We start from the raw sequence: 19,755 nt of genomic DNA on the forward strand, positions 1-19,755 counted from the left end.
CTAAGAGCAGGGAAATGTAATACAATATGAACTGATGTTAATTCTTATGAATAATTAAAACTGCTAATTTGTTTATTGTTAGTTGTACATGATGATGTAACCTTGACCTTAGTGTGTGATTGTATAAATTAGCTGGAGCTGGATACCAACTTTCTCTTCTTCAGTTGTCGAGTTATATTGATTATTAAGCTGTTACAATTGATATTAGTTACAATTGATATTAGTTACAATATCACCCTTGTAACGGGATGTAACTATAACATACGCACACCTAACCTTGCAATATCTTGAGTTAACAAGATATACGCACTGCCTTAAAGATATATACACACTGGTACCAATACGTACATCTTTGTAAGACAGTGCATATATCTCGTTAACATTTTGAGACAGTGCAATAATTATGTGATGCATATGCACTGGCTTTCCTTTGATCTGAGGTGTGAAGGTGGTACACGAAGTGTTATATCCCTACTGTGCATTTCCATTATGGTATCTTGAGCACAGTAGGGATATAACACTTCTTATTGTTTGCTTTGATTTAATATCATGCACTACTTTTATTGATGTGTTATGGTCCTTGCTCTAGTTGAAAATTCCAATATTTTGTGTGCTTGTGTTCTATAAAACTCTCACAAAAAAAAACATGTGGCATCAGGGAGATTATTCTGCACAGATTTGCTCAGTATGCCAACAATTGATCAATCTCAGTGTGATGATAATATAGGTACCTTACGCTGATAATTGATACACAATAGCCTTTGCGGTGTCCTACTGAAGTTTAACTCCATTACAAGGGTTTAACTACCACATACTCCTAATTGTTTACTTTTAGTAGTAGAATAGAAGAAGCTAAAACCACTATTGTTTTATTCAGTGGTTCTGGGCACAGTTCTAGTGGTGTTTGACGCTAAGCGATCAGGAGAAGTGTAGGCAACATGCAACACTTAGAGATACAAATGAACTTTATTATTAAAAATTTGATTTATGTCTTCTAAAAAATGTGGTGTAATCTAAACGAGCAACAAGATCATTATGCTTATCTTCTGATTCCATGGCAATAACCAAATACCCCGTACCGCTCTTTTCTTTGCTTTTAAACATATGAGCTATGTGTGTTTCTGTAACCTTTGTAATAGAGAAAGAAGAGCTTTATAATGGTATGTAGATTTTTAGTGGTTAATTAATGAGTAGAATCCATGTTTACACAACACCATGTGTTTATTTTGCATAGACCAGTTATCCATCAAAGTAACTCCAACCATTCAAACAATCGGTGAGCAAGGAACTGCTCGTTTTACTGCTACAGCAAGTGGTGCAAATATGAAAAATTTTGTGTATCAGTGGAGGAAGAAAGGTGGTAGCAGTCTTCCTAATAAGGCGTCTGGTGCTAATGGAGAAGTGTTAATGATTCCTAATCTTGTTGAATCTGATGAAGGAGTGTATTATTGTACTGTGACTAATGAGTGGGATAGGAGTGTGAGGAGTGATGATGTCAGTCTAACTGTCAAAGGTTTGTAGTATATTTTATACACATTTGGATGATTACTTAAACACAATCACACAGTTTTACTTGTTATTTTTAAGTGTGAAATATTTGTTTGTGACCCGCTGAGTAAAAATAGTCATTTTCACACATTCCTTGAATTCCATTTTATTGCTTCTCAGTTATCTATTGTAACATAAGAGTGGGCAGCCAAAGTTTCAGCCTTTTGTGATGAATAGTCTTGGAGTAACAGGAATAAATTTGATTTGTACAACAACAAAACACCAGTATTTCAATCGAATGTTTGTTAAACTGGATAATTGTTTCAGCACTAGTAAAAACACTACATCTGTATAATTATAAATGCACAAAAGCATTTGAATAACAGCAATTAACTAAGGGTAATGTCATTGTTGGAAATTTGTTGTGTACATTAATGACTTGTATTCTCCTTGATGCTATAGCTGGTCTACCATTGGTTTGGAGACATCCACAAAATCAATTTGTTAATAACAATGACAAAGTGACATTTGAGTGTTTTGCTAATGGAAGTGATTCACTAACTATCACATGGGAAAAGGACAGAAGATCATTCACTTCAGGTGTTACACAAGTTACAACACACAGTATTGGAGTGAGTAGTGGTTTAACACTGTACAGAGCTAGAGTAGCTGATAGTGGCAAGTATAGATGTAGAGCTACCAATGTTGATGGAAATAGTTCTACCTCTACTGAAGCAGAGTTAATAAGTAAATTGCATATGTTTAAATTAAGCTCAAAAGTTAGTAAGTTTGTTTACTTGCAGTTCTCCCACTCATCCTCACCAACCCTGATAATGTTACCGTATTCACTGGCCAGTCAACAAAGCTCACTTGTAATGCACTAGGTACTGACATAGTCTACCTGTGGATGAAGGATGGTGTAGTAGTGTCTGGTACTAACTCAAACATGTCGAGGATTACTAACATAGAGGAATCAGATGAGGGAGTGTACAAGTGTGTGGCTGAAAATAAAGGTGGTCAGGTTGAATCTAATCCAGCAACTATTACTGTATATGGTATGTTAGTAATGATTTGTATGCTATGCTTTCACACTAAAATACAGGTCCACCCATAGTACAGGAATTAACGCAACAAGTTCATGTAGTGTTGGGTGAAGAGTTTCAGATCACATGTACTGCTACTAATGATCAGGATGCTCCAACAAACTTGATGTTCTCCTGGAGGACACCAAAAAGAAGAATTCTGTTCAATGAAACTACAACTGATGAGGATGATAGTCGTATAGCATCCTCCACTCTTCATATCAGTAGTGTCACTTATAATGATAGTGGACGATATAGGTGTAGTGTAAGGAATGATGGTGGAAGTGATGTTGCTACATTGAGACTGATAGTAGAAGGTTTGAAAACTAATCAACATTATACTATCTATGATAACTTATTACAGTACCATCATCACCTCCTGTATCATTTAATGTCACTCAAGTAAATATTAGATCACTTGAACTGGCATGGAACAGACCTCATAATCCTCGGGGTGAAATTGATTATTATATGGTAAATTTTCTTATAAATATTAATCAATACTATAGTTTTTTCACTGATCCTTGTTACTACAGGTACACTATAAAAACAGTGACCAACCAGTACAAGTGGTCAATGTTACCAACTTCACTGGTAACTACACTCTTGACAACCTCAGACCATACACCGAGTACAGTGTATATGTGACAGCAGTCAGGTTGATAGGAACTACTGGTAGACCACTGGAGGGGGAGAAAAGTAAAGTAGTCAACTCAAGGACATTAGCTGGAGGTTTGTTGCATTGTTGTTTTCTTAGAATAAAGGTAGACACTGCCCAACTGGTACACCCAGAGAGTACAAAGGGACAAAAATGGGACAAATGCATTTTTTTAGCTACTAGAAAAGTATGACAGAAATTCTTTAAACTGTGTTAAATTAGCTGCTTCTGTTAGTTTTTTCTCATAAATAGAACAACAACAGATGTGCCATAATGCTTCGTAATAAGGTTACCATAATGCATTTGAACTATACAGTACTGTTGCTAAGTATATTTCTTTTCCACTAAAGCCATTCACCAGTGGAAACTATATACTTGTAGTGGGGTTTATAATTTATATGCATATAATCATATAATTACACAAATATTCCAGAACCAAATTTTACACACGCGCACGCACACACTTGCACACACACACGCGCACGCACACGCACACGCACACACACACACACACACACACACACACACACACACACATTGAAGTTGACTTTTACCATTAGCGGATAGCCAAACCAACATTTGCACTAGTCATGCCACTAAGCTGCTTAAGTTGCTTTCATAATAGAAATAGAGACATGTGTCAACCACTGGAAATGCTCTAGCACCTTGAAATGCTACTAGCCAGCTGGAACATGAGACTAGAGTCATGGACACTCTTGAACAATTGTGCAAAATATCTTCTACATGTAATTCTTTCAGTTAGGAGTTCTTAGGAATCCTATAGTAAAGGTGGAGACTCCATTACGACTTATCTGATGATTATTCCCTTTGCTAAACTGCCGCCTCTGCTACCACATATAGTCGTTTGCTTGTGCTGCTGTTGTGAAAAGGTGTTTAAAGCATATACCATTGGCTAACTTACTATTAACTAAAGCCTGTTAAATACTATATATGCAGTACAGTTGGCTGTAGTGGAACTCTCAACTCCCAAGCTATGCTAGATAGATAGCATATCTCTCAGCCTATTTATATGCAAAAATTAACAGTTTTCCTAAATTTGGTGGATTGAAATACCTGAGCTGGTGGACTGGTCTACTGGACACATAGCAAACACTTGGATAACTGGCTTTAATTATTGTTACACTGAAATATAATACTAATAATGTTGTAGGTGCACTTGTCACATTTGCATTGCCTGTTCAGGTTGTACTCAGTGCAGTGGAGTTGTTTAGATTTAGTTATTGTATTTTATCAATCTTGAGATATGTGCAAAGAGAAATGGTTGTTAGCCACATCACTGAGTTCAAATTCATCCATTTTCCATCAAATTTCTTTGCATGATCAACAATGAATCTCCAGTAGGTGATGGCTATCATTCTGTTTAGGCTAAGGCTTAAGATACAAAGTATAACTAATGGGCATCCTAAAGAAAGTAGCATCTGCCATTTGTTGGTAGAAGATACACACTTCCTGGTCAAAGTTGACAATAGTCTAGTCTCACATGACCAGACCACTTTCTGTTGTGTGAGTAGAAAGAGTGGTCTGGCCAGCTCCACCTGCATAGTCTACATTGGTGTATCAGTAACCACAACATGTGGCAGTATGTTTAACCCACTCACCACATATGGAATATAAAATTTTATGTATACACTTCACAAGTATAAATAAGTACGTAGTTACAAAACAAGAAGACTGCAAGCAAGTAGATTAACAGAAATTGCTGGAAAGAAAATACTCAAGAAAATATTTATGTTTGTATGTGTGAAGTTGAGTTGAACTCTTGTCTTTTTGTTGTTATGTTTAAAGTGTATGTACAGTATGTAAATTATCTAACTGGCAATTAGTGGAGTTATTTACAATGGGTTTGTGCAGAACCTATTGTAGAAGTGGATGAAGATGATAAAGCCAATCCTGAAAGTCTGATAAATAACAGCACAATTATCAGCAACTCAGATGTGGTTGTTGGTGATAATGCATTTTCTGTATATTTACCAACCATCAGCAATGAAAATGGACCATTTAGGTTAGTTATTTGTGTGAATTTTATCATGTACCATTTCTGAAATTTTTGCTTGCAGCTATCTATACATTATTGTGGCCATCAATGAGAGTGTGATTGATGACATTAAGGAGATGACAACTAAAGATCTCCTTGAGGAGTCAAACGAGAATATTTCATTATTCTATGTGGCTGCTGTGGTTAATGCCAGTCAGTATGTACCTGGTTATAGGATGAGCTACATCCTGGGAGCTGGTGATAACACTACTGATCCTGATGGTCATGTGTTTTATAACAGAGAAGGTGTTCAGGGAACATTTTTAGTATTATACCGAGTGTTTTCTGCTGATAGCACAGCAGAGGTACAGTGTATGTATCATAATATTATTGTGTTGTTATATTTTAACTTCGTTACTTTTAGAATGAAATATTCACCACTACTGATAGCAAACCAAGTAAGTATTTACTGATGATTTAACCCACATAATTTTATGACTAAACAGTCAAACCATCATTAAATGGAGGTGGTAGTAATAGTAGTAGTGGTGGTGGTGGCAGTGCAGTGGGAGTTGTGGTTGGTGTAATAGTAGCTCTGCTGATTGCTATTGCCATAATCATTGCAGTTCTATTATTTCTTTAGTAAGCCATATCAATAAGCTGCTTGGTAGTGATTGTACAATTGTGCTATAGCTATTACAAGAAAAAGTACTTGAAACATAACCAGAATGACCTGTCTCAAGTGGTACCCAGTGACTCTGGTATTCAAATGAAGGAGAAGGAGATGAAGGAAGAAAAGGCCAAACCTTCGCCTGTAGTTAATCCTGTAGCTTTATCTACTCAAGGTACGTGTCTTTAAATGCCAGGCAATACATAATATGTGCAATACTGGAATTTGTTTAGTACCAAGTGATAATTTACTAATGGAAGTGGTCACATCAGCTGGACAACCGACCACTCTGTTTGTGGAACTACCTTATGCTGATGAGTCAGAGATCACTTGGAAGAAGGATAACAAACCAAGCAACTATCCAGTACTACCAGATGGTTCCCTATACATCAGTAATACTAACCTTAGTGATAGTGGGGTATACACTGTGACTGCAACTGGTACTGACAGTACTATGTCTGAGAAGCTTCATCTTGAAGTGATCAACCCTCAGTTACCATCTGGTTAGCAGTGTGTATTGTGACAGCATCATGTTAGTATGGTAGTGTAGAAATGTCCCAACGTAAGCATATCAAAGTTGATGACTTTCCGGAGCATGTGGCAATGATGAGGGCAAAGAAAAATGAGCAATTTGAAGCAGATTATGAGTCAATGGTAGTTGACGTATCTTTCAGCCAACACACTGCTAAACTTCATGTCAATGCACCAAAAAACAGATACAAGAACATTGTACCATGTAAGTAAATTGTACAACTTTCCTATGCTGTAGTTAACATATGTTTGGGTAACCCCCCTCCCAAGATGACCACTCACGTGTGGTGCTGAGTCTACAAGGACACAAGCCAGGAAGTGACTATGTTAATGCTTCATTCATTGATGTAAGCTCCAATAGTTATCATCATTATACAATGTAATAGACAGACATTCACATACTATAACACTTCTAGGGTTACAGGGAGCCCAAGGCTTACATTGCAGCACAAGGACCAGTTGCTGGTACAGTGGACACTTTCTGGAGGATGATATGGGAACAAAATGTGGCAACCATTGTCATGGTTACCAGACTAGTGGAAGATGCAAAAGTAAACACATTACCTGAACATCTGTCATACTGAAAAATGAGTCCGTTCCATGATGGTTTTTAAAAATATTTTTACATTACTGAACCATGCTGTCTCCATTATGGCAAACCATGTGCAAAATTTTGAATGGCTGCTTTTAGTTGTATATAGGCTAGCCAACGTTCTTTGGTTAAATGGCCAAGATAATAAAAAACATTAACATATATAATATTCCCATCTTATTACTGTATGTGTACCCACAGGTGAAATGTCACCAATACTGGCCCAACAATACTGAACCAGCTACTTATGGTGACTACAAAGTAACAGTATTGAAACAAGAGGAAATAGCCAAATATTGTATAAGACATTTCACTATTGAGAAGGTGACAATGATACAGTTAACTTATTAGTATACTCTACAGTGTGTTATGTAGGTCACCAATCAGAAACATGAAGTTCGTTCAGTCACTCAATTCCATTTCACTGCTTGGCCTGATCATGGAGTACCAAAGTACAGCACTGCTCTGTTGGAGTTTCAAAAGAGAATTGATAAACATCACAAACGAAAGACTGGCAAGCCCATGTTGGTACACTGCAGGTAAGATCAAACAGTATTACAGAAACAGTTGTTACTATCATACTCCAGTGCTGGTGTTGGTCGTACTGGTACATTCATAGCCATTGACAGTGAGATACAACACATTAGACATGAGAACATTGTAGATGTCTACAACTGTGTTCTCAGGCTGAGATACTGGAGGAATTTTATGGTCCAATCATCAGTAAGACATAACCATTAAATGCATAGCCTTATATGGTTAAAATGATTATTATTATTAATGTAATTGCTATGAATAATACTAATGGCTACTAGCAGTTCATGTGGGTCTTTTGACACCACAGTGGCTCTAGTAAAGAATGTTGATATTTGTGTTTGTAATGAAATAAATAAATCTAATCCAAAAACAGCCAAGCTGTAAAAAAAGAGTGCGGCCCTGAGAAAGGCTATGGTGAAAAAAGATGTGAAATCCAAGGTGGCGGCCAAGAAATGGCTGTGATGGTAGGTTAATGGTAAAAATTTTAATAACAACAATTCAGGCACATTCACCTGAGTTGTTGTTATTAAAATTTTTACCATTAACCTACCATCACAGCCATTTCTTGGCCGCCACCTTGGATTTCACATCTTTTTTCACCATAGCCTTTCTCAGGGCCAGACTCTTTTTTTACAGCTTGGCTGTTTTGGGATTAGATTTCACTTCTTTTTGTATTTGTATACCCCAAAGCCGGCCTATGGCTGGCTTTAGGGCTTTTTAACCTATCATTTTTTTCTTTACCACAGGAAGAAGAAAAGATGAAGCAGGTGATTTCTTTGTAGCCGAACTCTCTACAACGTGATCCTTCTAGCTGATCTCTCTACCGGATGACTTGTTTGTAGCTAAACTCTCTACAGGGTGATTTGTTTCTAGCTGAACTCTCTACAGGTGATTTATTTGCAGCTGAACTCTCTTACATGGTAGTTTCTTTGTAGCTGAACTCTCTACAGGGTGATTTGTTTCTAGCTGAACTCTCTACAGGTGATTTATTTGCAGCTGAACTCTCTTACATGGTAATTTCTTTGTAGCTAAACTCTCTACAAGGTGACTTCTTCTAGCTGATTTCTCTACAGGATGACTTGTTTCTAACTGAACTCTCTACAGGGTGATCTGTTCATAGCGGAAATTTCTACTGGGTGATTTGTTTGCAGCTGAACTCTCTACATGATGGTTTCTTTGTAGCCGAACTCTCTATTAGGTACCTTCTTCTAGCTGATCTGACTACAGGGTGACTTGTTTGTAGCTGAATTCCCTACAGAATAACTTGCAATGTAATATAATTGAGTAAATTATAAACAAAGCTGAATGCTTTATTAGGGTGACTGTTCTATTAGAGTATCTCGATCTCGCATTTGCTACACGTAGTTGCCTTTCGAATCATAACTCAGTGGTTTGTAATCCGATTCTTCTGTACTACTGCAAGGACTTTCTATGATGATTATTCCAGCTACATACTGATTTTCAGATTGTTGATCTAAGCGGTTAGCCTGGTAGACACGAAAACTACTAGTTTTTTTATTCATAAAAATCAATCGCGTAATTTAGACACAGGTTGGGTTTTGTGTCATATCTCCATGGTCTTTATCCCGATTCCTTTCAAACCACAAAAAAGGCACTCCTACGATGGTTGCTCCATCTACATATCAATTTTCAACTGATTCCTCCAAGGGGTTACCCTGTAGGCGTGACAGACCTTCGACCTTATTTTACGCAAATAATCGGTCATAACTCCGTGGATGTTCATCAGATTCCTACCAAAGTTGGTACGGAGATCCGCCTTAATGATTCCTTTAAGTGTGCCAAATTTTAGACCGGTCCAAGCACGCATTCATGTTTTTTGGCGGATTTTGCAAAGTGTGTGAAATGAAGATGAAGAAAAAGAAGGAAAAAAAACCAAGAAATTAAAACGAAATTTTGTTCGCTTGTATCTCGGAAATGGCTGGAGCGATTTTCTTCAAATTTGGTATGTAGACTCCCCTAACTGGATGGCACTTCTGTAGCAACTTTGGTTTTAATCGGATAAGGAATCACGGAGCTACAAAGGTGTGAAAATCGCGTTTTCTTCCTGTTAATATACTCACGGTGTGGCACGCCGGCTTCTTGGGCTGCACGACACTACCATGTGTCTTGATATAAGAATTATAAGTTGTTCCTTGTGGTATTGGTAACATAGAACACATACAGTAGTCCCAACATGAGATGATTATAATTAAATTGGCTGTATGAAATATTTTATATGAATCAAATTTAGTCCAGTTTTATAAGTTTCCTATTGTAATGTATTTCAGGCCCAGTACACACTGATCCATACTGCCGTGTTGGATTACATTGCATGTGGTGACACTTCCATTACTGCTCCAACTAAGAGTGTTCAGGATAAAGTCAGTGAGTTATCTACTGTGGCTCCATCTGCAAAGAAGACTGGATTTGAGTTACAATTTGAGGCATGAAAAATCCTAATCAGATATTATTAGTGTAATGATTTTCTATTATATTAGAAACTGACAAAAGCTAGTCCTAAAGAATCAGAGTTTACATATGCAACAGCTAGTTCTTCCAAGAACAAGGCCAAGAATCATAACAAAAAATTCTTACCACGTAGGAATATTATTATGTGATAACAAAACTTCAGGTATCACTTTGTGTAGCTGATAATTCTAGAGTTCAGCTAGCACCAGTTGGTAACAAACCAGATTACATCAACGCTTGCTACATTGATGTAAGCTGATCATGATGATATGTATGTTCTAATAGAGAGTTTTGTATCACTTAAGGGATATCGTCATAGTAAGGAGTTCATAGTTGGTCCTGGACCCATGGAATCAACCAGTGTTGATTTTTGGAGGATGATATGGGAGAATAAATCATGTTCAATTATAATGCTTGGGGAGTTGGTGGAGAATGGAGAGGTAAGCACATCATGACTGTTTAGTTTATGATAGTTTACTATCACAGGAGGCTTCATTCAAGTATTGGCCAGAGATGGGTCAGAATGTTGAGTTTGGCACTTTTGTTATTGGAACTATTTCTGAGGAGCCATTGAGTGAGAGTGTCATCAAGAGGATTATGAAGATAACTCATGTAGAAATTGTAAGGACATAATATTGATGCATACCTGTCTGCTACAGTAAGCATTGTTGTCTTGATAATTCATTAGAAAGCCTCCAGGACCATTACTCAGTTACAGTATGTAGGATGGCCACAACAGTCTTGTCCTAACAGTCCTGTTCCTATGGTTGATATGATTGAAATAATGGAACGTGTTCAGCGTAGAACTGGCAATGGACCCATCACTGTCCACTGCAGGTAAGTAAACAATGTTAAATAGAGAGAAATTGTTTGGATGAATATTAAAAGTGTTGCTACTGTTCTCAAAAAAAAAATTATACAGTTATTGAATTTTTACTGTGTTCTTGTAGTGATGGTGTTGGACGTTCTGGAACATTCTGTGCTCTGGTGGTCAGCATTAACAGGTTCAAGGCTGAAAAGATGGTGGACGTGTTCCAAACTATCATAACGATGCGTACACAGAAACCACAACTTGTGACCAATGCTGTAAGAGAAGTAGTTATACAATGTGAATGTTCTATTAGGGAGTTTTTAATGTTGTAAGATATTGTGGAAATGTTCAACATAATTTTACTACTTATGTTGTTAACAGGACCAGTACAAATTCATTCACAATGCTCTGATTGCCATGCTGCAACGTTTTGCCAACTATGACAACTTCTCTGAAGGAGCTACCATGTAAATACTTATCAATATTTTTTGTACTCTGAATCCCCCGCTGTAGTAGCATTTGTATTTTTGTATTTGTAGACTTGTTGGTATTCATTAGCTTTAGCCCAGTCCATCACAGAAACAGTATTTTGTACAATATTGTACTAATTATTACTTGCCTCTGCTGAATAAGTTGGTAACTATTTGTCATTGCTACAAAATACAAAACTGGATGATTGTCTTTATCGATGCAGCACACGTATTTAATTTAATGATATGAACATGATACATTTAAGGGCAGGCTGTAGCTAGTAGCATGACAAATAGTAACATTACCAATAATTCATTTCAAGCTATGTTAATACTTAAAACTCAACACATAATGATGCATTTCTTGTTTGACAGGATGCAACTGAAGAGCAGTCATTGTTGCTTTGGTTGATACTATATAGGCTGCCTACAATTTTAATGATTTAAACAAGCACTAGCATAAAAGTATGCAATACTCATGGGTGTTCCTTGTTCTCAGTATCTTTATGCGTTGTGGATTAGTTACCATGCTAAATTCTATTGACACGGTTGCAATACAAGACAATATTGGACAAAGTATTGATTCGGCACTGCATACTAGGGATACGGCGATTATGCTGGCATAATTTTGGGCATAACGTAGGAGTCAGGAATTATGCTAGCATTTTGAGGTGATTACAAAACTTTAACAGTATGGAAATCTGCAGATTGTACAATTCCGTTTAAAAAGATCAAGATACTCTAATAGAGCAGTCATAAAACTCTAATAGAAAAGTCACTGAATATTATTTACTCTAATAAAGCAGTCACATTGAAATGAAATACTCTAATACAGCAACTAGCTAAAGAATTCAAGACTATTTAAAGCTTAAACATCATTGAAAATGGTTTGATACAGCAATAGACTGGCATTATTAGCCAATTATGGTGGCATAATTTTGGGAATAATGGCCAATTCTCAAAAGCATAATAGGTGATTTTTTCAGCACTACTCAAAAGCATAATGCTCAATTTTTGAGCATAATAACCTCATGCCTACTGCATACAATTACAAGATGATTACATATATCGAGGGGTACAGTACTGAAGGTCCACTAGTTCTAGGTTAGTAGCCATGGAAAATTCTCTATAAAACCATGCATGAGCTTTAAGATTACGAAATCAAAATCATTTGTCACAGATAAAAGTTCTGTAGTCTCTTGCAATATCAAAATTATTTGATAGTTGTTAAATTTAAGTACTATCTATCTGACAAGCTGTAGCTTCATTATACACTATATATACTCATTTATTGACTGTTCTTCTATAACATAATTACAATGGTAGTAGCTGTGAGTGAGCAATAGCTATAGAAAATTAATTTTATTTGATTTTTCAGATCGTGTTCACAAATTCAGGATTGTTAACACCCCTTTTTTTGGAGTTTGGATGCAAACCATAATAACACATTATGTTACAATGTATACTAGTACATGTGGTTTTATGCTAGCTGTGCGCCTTTGTTTCCAATAATGTTGCAGCTTTCTAACTCATACATTCAGAAATGGGTGATTTACTTGGTGATGTTTGCTTCTCAATAATACAAGCAGCAACAATATTGTTGTTATATATGTACCACATATTGTTGGTGTTTGTCATAATGTAAAATAATTTTGCAAAATTGCACACACTAATTGCATATATGCTAGAAACAAAACTTTATGTAAATTAGCTAGAGCAGTGAATATTCTGGACATTGAGTCCAGCAACAAATTTATATAATCTATTTTGTGATTGTACTCGACCATCTCAGCAAAGAACAGAATTTCTGTGAATTATGAAACTTTGTAATTGTTCCTTAAATAATTCCAACCACAGAGTGCATGTTTCCTTGAAGATTCAATCCTTAAAATATCTATTCTTATCATTAGCTACAGATATACCTGCCTAGTTTGTACCATTTTTTTGAAAGGGAGGCTTGTATATACTAGGCAAATAGCTCCATTAAATCAGGGAGCCTTGTACCAAGAATTCCTTTCTTTTTATATTATAAACTTTTGCTTGTACCATGACTCCCTGAATGAAATAATGAGCTTATAGTAATAGATCACAATACAAGGTACAGTTGTGCATAAATTCATAATTATGTAATTTTATTTCTTTATCACAAATATAATCTTGTACAGGTTGGCCATGCATATGGATGTAGCATTTCATTTTTACAAGGAGAGGTATTATTATATTATATATAAAATCTTTGAGGTATTTAATAGTTATAGCTATTCAAAATAATTATACTGAGTTTATTCTCTAGCAGTTACAATTATTTGAAAGTGTAATAGTCAATAATTTAAGGCACTAGTTTATATTGCATATGTAGCTAGAATCTCTCTGGAAGCGGGGGGAGGCCCCTTCTTAAATAATCCATGGCCAGGTGCTGTTGACTTGATTAAATCTTGAGAGCACTTTTCACCATAATATGGAATGAGTATATAGCTATAGTAACAAATGGAACTATTCTAAGCATTAAGTTTATATATAGAAACTAAAATATCTTGTATTAGAGTTTCTATAAAAGCATAATGATAGTTTAAATTTTGACAGATCAGTATTAAAAGGTATAAAATTTGAGATAACAGTGTTGATTATGAGTCAAGAAAAAGAGGCTAACTTTCAGATTACACATGCAAAGTGGTACTATCTATATAGCAGAGCAACACATACAAAATTCTTTTGAATGTTCTATCAGGTTTGGCATACTTTATGAGTAGATCATGACCATCAGTCTCCCTTAGCAGTAATAATCTGTCATGGCAAGATATTTTTGGTACTGGGGTCTCTGTTCCAAGCTAGCTAGGTACAGCAGTGTAAAGCACACTCCTGCTCATGACTCATGCTATATGCAAAATATGGTCTCTCTAGGAAGGTCTGGGTGAGAGTCCCCACTGCTCAAAATTTGCCACAAATGCCTTCACCCTTCCGGAATTTCCCACCTACTATGCTCTTTCTTCTTTATTTTGTAGTGTCTATTACACTTGCGTTATGCTCCGACCAAGATTAGAAATTATACATTTTTATTAGTGTATGCTCTATTAGAGTGTTACACTACAAAATAATGTCCACTTAAGTCACTCTCTAAGGTTCCTATGGATACAAACACTTGAAATTATACATCCTGACTGCCTGGCAGACTCCTGTAAGTGTTCAAGCATTAATTGGATGGCTGCAGGTTTTGTGAATGCCAAGGGCCAGTCATGGATTTTTTCTCCTTTCTACACCTTTTGAAACATACTTTCTGTAACAACCTTAAGACAGGCTGTTGGACCAGGAGTCCTACAGACCTTCAGCACTTGTAGGGGATGGTTTGCATTGCAATGTTTTGGTTTGGCTTGAAGCCTGTTTGCAGCCAGCCTAAACTGGCTGCTCTATTAGACTGTCCTATTTCCCTCTGGATTTGCTACTATGCCTACATATGATCATACAGAGAGTGCAGCATAAATGCACAGGTAGCTAGTTTTAATTTTTATAGAACACATGCATGTTTTGTACTTGGTGCAAACTTTAAGATATTTACAATTGCTTAAATTGGATCACTTAGACAGTAAAAGTGAAACTGTGACCACATGACAACTGCATGTTTTGAAAGGTTCATATTTTCAGGCAATATTTCAATCACTGATGATAGAGAATTATAATTTTTGTCTTACTTTAGAACTGATACAGAAATTTTGTAATAAAAGGAATGCTGTTTGTGTGATGTTGGTGAAGAGCCCTATAGGCTACAGTGTAATATATTTCTCAAATGTAATAATACAAGTAGAATTTATATGTGTGAAGATTAAAGTGATCATGTATAAAATTTCTAGTATAGCAGTGGTCTAGTCCCCAGATGCTTTAGTCTTGTTAACTTCACAGAATTAATGAAGTCAAGCATCAGGCTAGTAGTTAAAACTACAAAATGTTCAGCTAAAATTATACTGAGAAGCAGGGACCATGCAGCCTATTATATATATATATATATATATATATATATTACACCTATACTGCAGTGTTCATAAGTTTAACCTACACAATTATGCTCAATACATATCAATGCATTATGCTTAGATTTTACAATACAAAATAACAGTTACTAAGTTATGGAATTTGTTAATTATTGGTTTTTTACAAGTCTGTGGTAGGTATTTGATAGCTTTATCAGAATGACCGACTATTCTATTAGAGTATATTAATATAAGACAACTACATGTACATCCATGACTTTTCTGAAAAACTGACAATATGCTAACATTATGCATGGTGCTTTCCAGAATCTGTTATGTTAATTATTATGCTAGCATAGTAATAGGCTAGTCCACTAAGAAGCTATTTTCAATTTTTTTGAACAGTATCAACAACTATAAATTTCAACCTTAATCAAGTGGTATTGTGGTACAGAGAGGTTCAATTTTAACTCACAAAATATTTTTCACTTATAAAATTTTAGAGTTTGATACAAATCATTTTGGATGTTACATTGGAGTAGTTGACTGTTCTATTTCAGTATTTGGTTTTATTTTTCAGGAACACATAAACCTGATTTAGCTACCAGTAGGGCTTCGGCCTTGGTTTGAAAAAGTTGCACCAGAAATTGTGCTAGCTACTCCCTTTTAATTATGTAGCTATGCTGTTTCACAAATCTTCAACACCATTGAGTGGAAGTTTAGGTTCACTGATCAGGCCATATATAACCTGGTAATTTTTAGCCTTTCTTGATGTGTTGTGCCTTTTATGTTGTCACAAGTACCTTCAGAAAATAGTAACTTTTCAACTCACCACTTACTTTGTAACTTTGTTTATTGAATTTAGTGTCAAAGTACAAAGGAAAACCAATGGACAACAATTTTTGTTTGCTGCAGTAGTTACTGTAATTGATAGATAGTTCAACAGTGATGGGAACAGAGGGAAGATCTTGCATCCCCTCCAAAAAATAGTTCTATACACAAAATCAAGATACTCTTACAGACCAGTCAGTCAGTCAGTCAGTCAGTCAGTCAAACACTCTTATAGAACAGTCACTGTATGTGACACTATTAAGTATTAAGCATCCTCCACTGAGTATGCATCTGTAGCAACAACCCATTGGCATTCCTAGCTATGTAGCCTGCTAGGATTATTATTCTTTTGCAAACTAAATTCACTTGGTACGTTGTATACTGTATGATTTACTTTAGGCTCATAGCTGAACTCACGACTGTCACTGATCCCTCCTACTTGCAGCTCTTGATCAATGTAGAAAGTATCATTTATATGATTCAGATATTTGTGCATAAAACTACAAAACTTCAGTCTTGAAACATGTAAAATACTTATAGCCTCTGCCTATACTACCACAATGAACCTCTTTTCACTGAAATCTTGGATGTGTTATGTTTATTTCTTCAATGGTGGATCCAGCTTGGGACATTTGTCAAAATGCTCCCCTATCTTCGCACCTTCCACTTTCAACACTGGCTGCAGATGAAAGGTGCTATAAATGCATGGTATTTACTGTACAAATGATGTACAGAGAAGTTGTGCTTCCGTTTAGAGGAGATGCAACCCATAGTCTTCTGCTGTGCAATAGATTATCAAAATGATCACAATAAAATTCACATACACACACACACACACACACACACACACACACACACACACACACACACACACACACACACACACATACACATGCATGCACACATGCACACATGTACATACATACACGATGTATGTGTGTGTATTTTCAGTTTCTCTTAATATCAATGGCAGTGGTGGATTTAGGGGATTTCAAGGTTTTCACGGAAACCCCATTTAAAAAATGATTACACAATAGTTAAGTATTTTAATTAACTATTGCGGTGTGTGCCTACAATAAGCTTGATATGTATTTATTTTACTGATAATTTTTAATCCAAAACACTTCTGATAAGTTGCTATAAAACTACTGACTGCCTGATGAACATATTATTGCTAAGATTATGTATGATGCAACATGACACAAGCTTATGGAGGATCGCCACCCAATTTATGAACATAGAAGCCTTTATCATGATAGTCAATAATTATATTCATTATATCACACACAGATGGACATACACATGCTTTACCACTTCTTAGGGTTGCAAGGAGCCTAAGGCTTACATTGCTACACAAGGACCAGCTGTTGGTAATGTTGTAGGATGATATGGGAACACAATGTGGCCACCATTGCCATGGTTACCAGACTAGTGGAAGACACTATTACCTTGAACACCTGGTCAATATAACAATGAATATCAGATCTGATGACAGGGTTTATATATTTTTTACATAACTTTGTTACACAGTCTCCATTTATGGTAAACAATTTATTATAGAGTTTGGATGGGTAATTTGCTTGGCTTCTGGTACCCACACTTGTACGGTATTACAAAGATAATTATTATATTCCATTCTTTTATTATATTGTACCACAGGTGAAATGTCACCAATACTGGCCCAAACCAGCTACTTATGGTGACTATAAAGTAACAGTATTGAAACAAGAGGAAATAGCCAAATATTGTATAAAGAAATTCACTATTGAGAAAGTGACAATAAAACAGTCAACTTATTGTGTAGGGTAGAAACATGAAGTTTGCCCACTGAGTCACTCAATTTTATTTCACTGCTTGGCCTGATCACGGAGTACCAAAGTATAGCACTTCTCTATTGGAGTTTAAAGGAATATACCACAAACAAAAGACTAGAAACCCATGTTAGCACACTGCAGGTGAAGTAAATATGTAGGTATTACAAACAATTGTTACTGCCATATTCTTATGCTGGTGTTAGTTGTACTGGTACATTCATAGCCATTGACAGTGAGATACAACATGTTAAACATGAGAATATGTTCTCAGGCTGAGATACTGGAGCAATCATCAGCAAATGCATAGCCTTATATGGTAATAGTACTTAAAAAGATGATCATTATTATACTTGTAGTGTTACTTAGCAGCTCCCATAGGTTTTCCTACACATCTTGTAGTAGTTTGCTAGCAGCTCTTTGTAGAATCCCATACTTAGATAGTAGTTGTAACATGAGATGTTAATTGCTAAAATTATTGTCCAAGGCAATGTAATAATTATAGTATTTTATTACTGTTAAAATGTGTTTCGGATAAGAACACACTGATTTGACTTGTTGGAGTACATTGTATGTGGTGTGAGGCTTCCATTGCTGCTCCAAGTAAGAGTGTCCAGGATAAAGTCAACAAGTTATCTGCTGTGGTCCCATCTGCCAAGAAGACTGTGCCTGGAAGTAGGGGATAGACCCCTCTCTAATACAATCGAGAATCCTAAAGATGTAATTGCTACTTATTCCAAGAGCAATGTCAAGAATTGTAGCAAACATGTATGTATTGCTTTACAATAATAGAATATTAGGTATCACTTTGTGCAGCTGATAATTTTAGAGTTCAGTTGGCACTAATTAGTAACAAACCAGATTAATGCTTTTTACACTGATCTGCATGCAATGTATGCTCTAATAGAGAGTTCTGTTGTATTGTCTTAGTAAGGAGTTCATAGTTGGTCCTGGACCCATGGAAACAACTAGTGCTGATTTCTGGAGGGTGTTATGGGAAAATGAATCATGTTCAATTATAATGCTGGGGGAGTTGGTGGAGAATGGAGAAACAAGCACATCCTGACTGTTACAATAGAGTAGTTTATGATAGTTTACTATCACAGGAGGCTTCATTCAAGTATTGGCCAGACAAGGGTCAGAATGTTGAGTCTGGCACTTTTGTTATTGAAACTATTTCTGAGGAGCCATTGAGTGAGAGCGTCATCAAGAGGGTTATGAAGATAACTCATGTGGAAACTGTAAGAATGGTATTTGCTTGCTAGCTACAATAAACATTATTGCGTGAATAATTATGTGTTAGAAAGTCTCCATGACTGGTAGTATGTAGGACAGCCACAACAGTCAGTCCTGTCCCCATGGATGTCGATATGTTTAATAATGGAATGTGTGTATAACTAGCAATGGACCCATCACTGTCCACTGTAGGTAAGTAAATAATTATCATTTGTATGAACATAAAAGTGCTGTCTCAAATATGCTATTACATGTTTACTGTGTTCTTGTAGTGATGGTGTTGGACGTTCTAAAATGTGGTCAGTATCAAGGTTGAACAGATGGAGGGTGTGTTAGCTATGTACATAGAAATCACAACCTGTGACCAATGCTGTAAGAAAAGTAGAAAAGTAAATATGAATGCTTATTAGAAAGTTTTCTTAACACTTGTATTGTAAGAGGACCAGTACGAATTCATTCACAATGCTCTGATTGCCATGTTGCAATGTTTTGCCAACTATGACAACTCTGAAGAAGAGCTACCATGTATATAGTCGTTTCAGTACACTTATCCATACTTTGTAGTTTTGAGCTTGCAATATTAGCTATTTGTATTTTTGTATTATAGTTAT

At 36.0% G+C, this 19,755-nt stretch overlaps 2 protein-coding genes across 2 annotated transcripts in view; one reads left to right on the forward strand and one right to left on the reverse strand.

The window, feature by feature from the left end:
- The window catches only part of LOC136267076 (receptor-type tyrosine-protein phosphatase S-like), a 50,712-nt gene extending 39,259 nt beyond the window's left edge, over positions 1 to 11,453 (forward strand). Inside the window, exons 7-32 of the mRNA XM_066062133.1 lie at positions 1,235 to 1,513; positions 1,951 to 2,235; positions 2,292 to 2,543; positions 2,591 to 2,887; positions 2,935 to 3,044; positions 3,107 to 3,302; positions 5,101 to 5,251; positions 5,307 to 5,589; positions 5,649 to 5,682; positions 5,731 to 5,866; positions 5,918 to 6,069; positions 6,128 to 6,397; positions 6,445 to 6,630; positions 6,696 to 6,772; positions 6,842 to 6,976; positions 7,219 to 7,341; positions 7,393 to 7,556; positions 7,605 to 7,740; positions 9,843 to 9,998; positions 10,053 to 10,152; positions 10,203 to 10,273; positions 10,329 to 10,463; positions 10,510 to 10,644; positions 10,712 to 10,860; positions 10,974 to 11,109; positions 11,216 to 11,453. Coding sequence (XP_065918205.1) covers positions 1,235 to 1,513; positions 1,951 to 2,235; positions 2,292 to 2,543; positions 2,591 to 2,887; positions 2,935 to 3,044; positions 3,107 to 3,302; positions 5,101 to 5,251; positions 5,307 to 5,589; positions 5,649 to 5,682; positions 5,731 to 5,866; positions 5,918 to 6,069; positions 6,128 to 6,397; positions 6,445 to 6,630; positions 6,696 to 6,772; positions 6,842 to 6,976; positions 7,219 to 7,341; positions 7,393 to 7,556; positions 7,605 to 7,740; positions 9,843 to 9,998; positions 10,053 to 10,152; positions 10,203 to 10,273; positions 10,329 to 10,463; positions 10,510 to 10,644; positions 10,712 to 10,860; positions 10,974 to 11,109; positions 11,216 to 11,305 — 4,238 coding nt within the window. The 3' untranslated portion in view covers positions 11,306 to 11,453. The remainder of the gene's footprint in view (positions 1 to 1,234; positions 1,514 to 1,950; positions 2,236 to 2,291; positions 2,544 to 2,590; positions 2,888 to 2,934; positions 3,045 to 3,106; positions 3,303 to 5,100; positions 5,252 to 5,306; positions 5,590 to 5,648; positions 5,683 to 5,730; positions 5,867 to 5,917; positions 6,070 to 6,127; positions 6,398 to 6,444; positions 6,631 to 6,695; positions 6,773 to 6,841; positions 6,977 to 7,218; positions 7,342 to 7,392; positions 7,557 to 7,604; positions 7,741 to 9,842; positions 9,999 to 10,052; positions 10,153 to 10,202; positions 10,274 to 10,328; positions 10,464 to 10,509; positions 10,645 to 10,711; positions 10,861 to 10,973; positions 11,110 to 11,215) is intronic.
- Positions 1 to 19,755, reverse strand: part of LOC136267080 (uncharacterized) — a 341,703-nt gene that overhangs the window by 200,341 nt on the left and 121,607 nt on the right. The window lies entirely within an intron of this gene.

The sequence above is a fragment of the Dysidea avara genome, chromosome 9 (genome assembly GCF_963678975.1).
Source record: "Dysidea avara chromosome 9, odDysAvar1.4, whole genome shotgun sequence".
In the NCBI taxonomy this organism is placed as follows: domain Eukaryota; kingdom Metazoa; phylum Porifera; class Demospongiae; order Dictyoceratida; family Dysideidae; genus Dysidea; species Dysidea avara.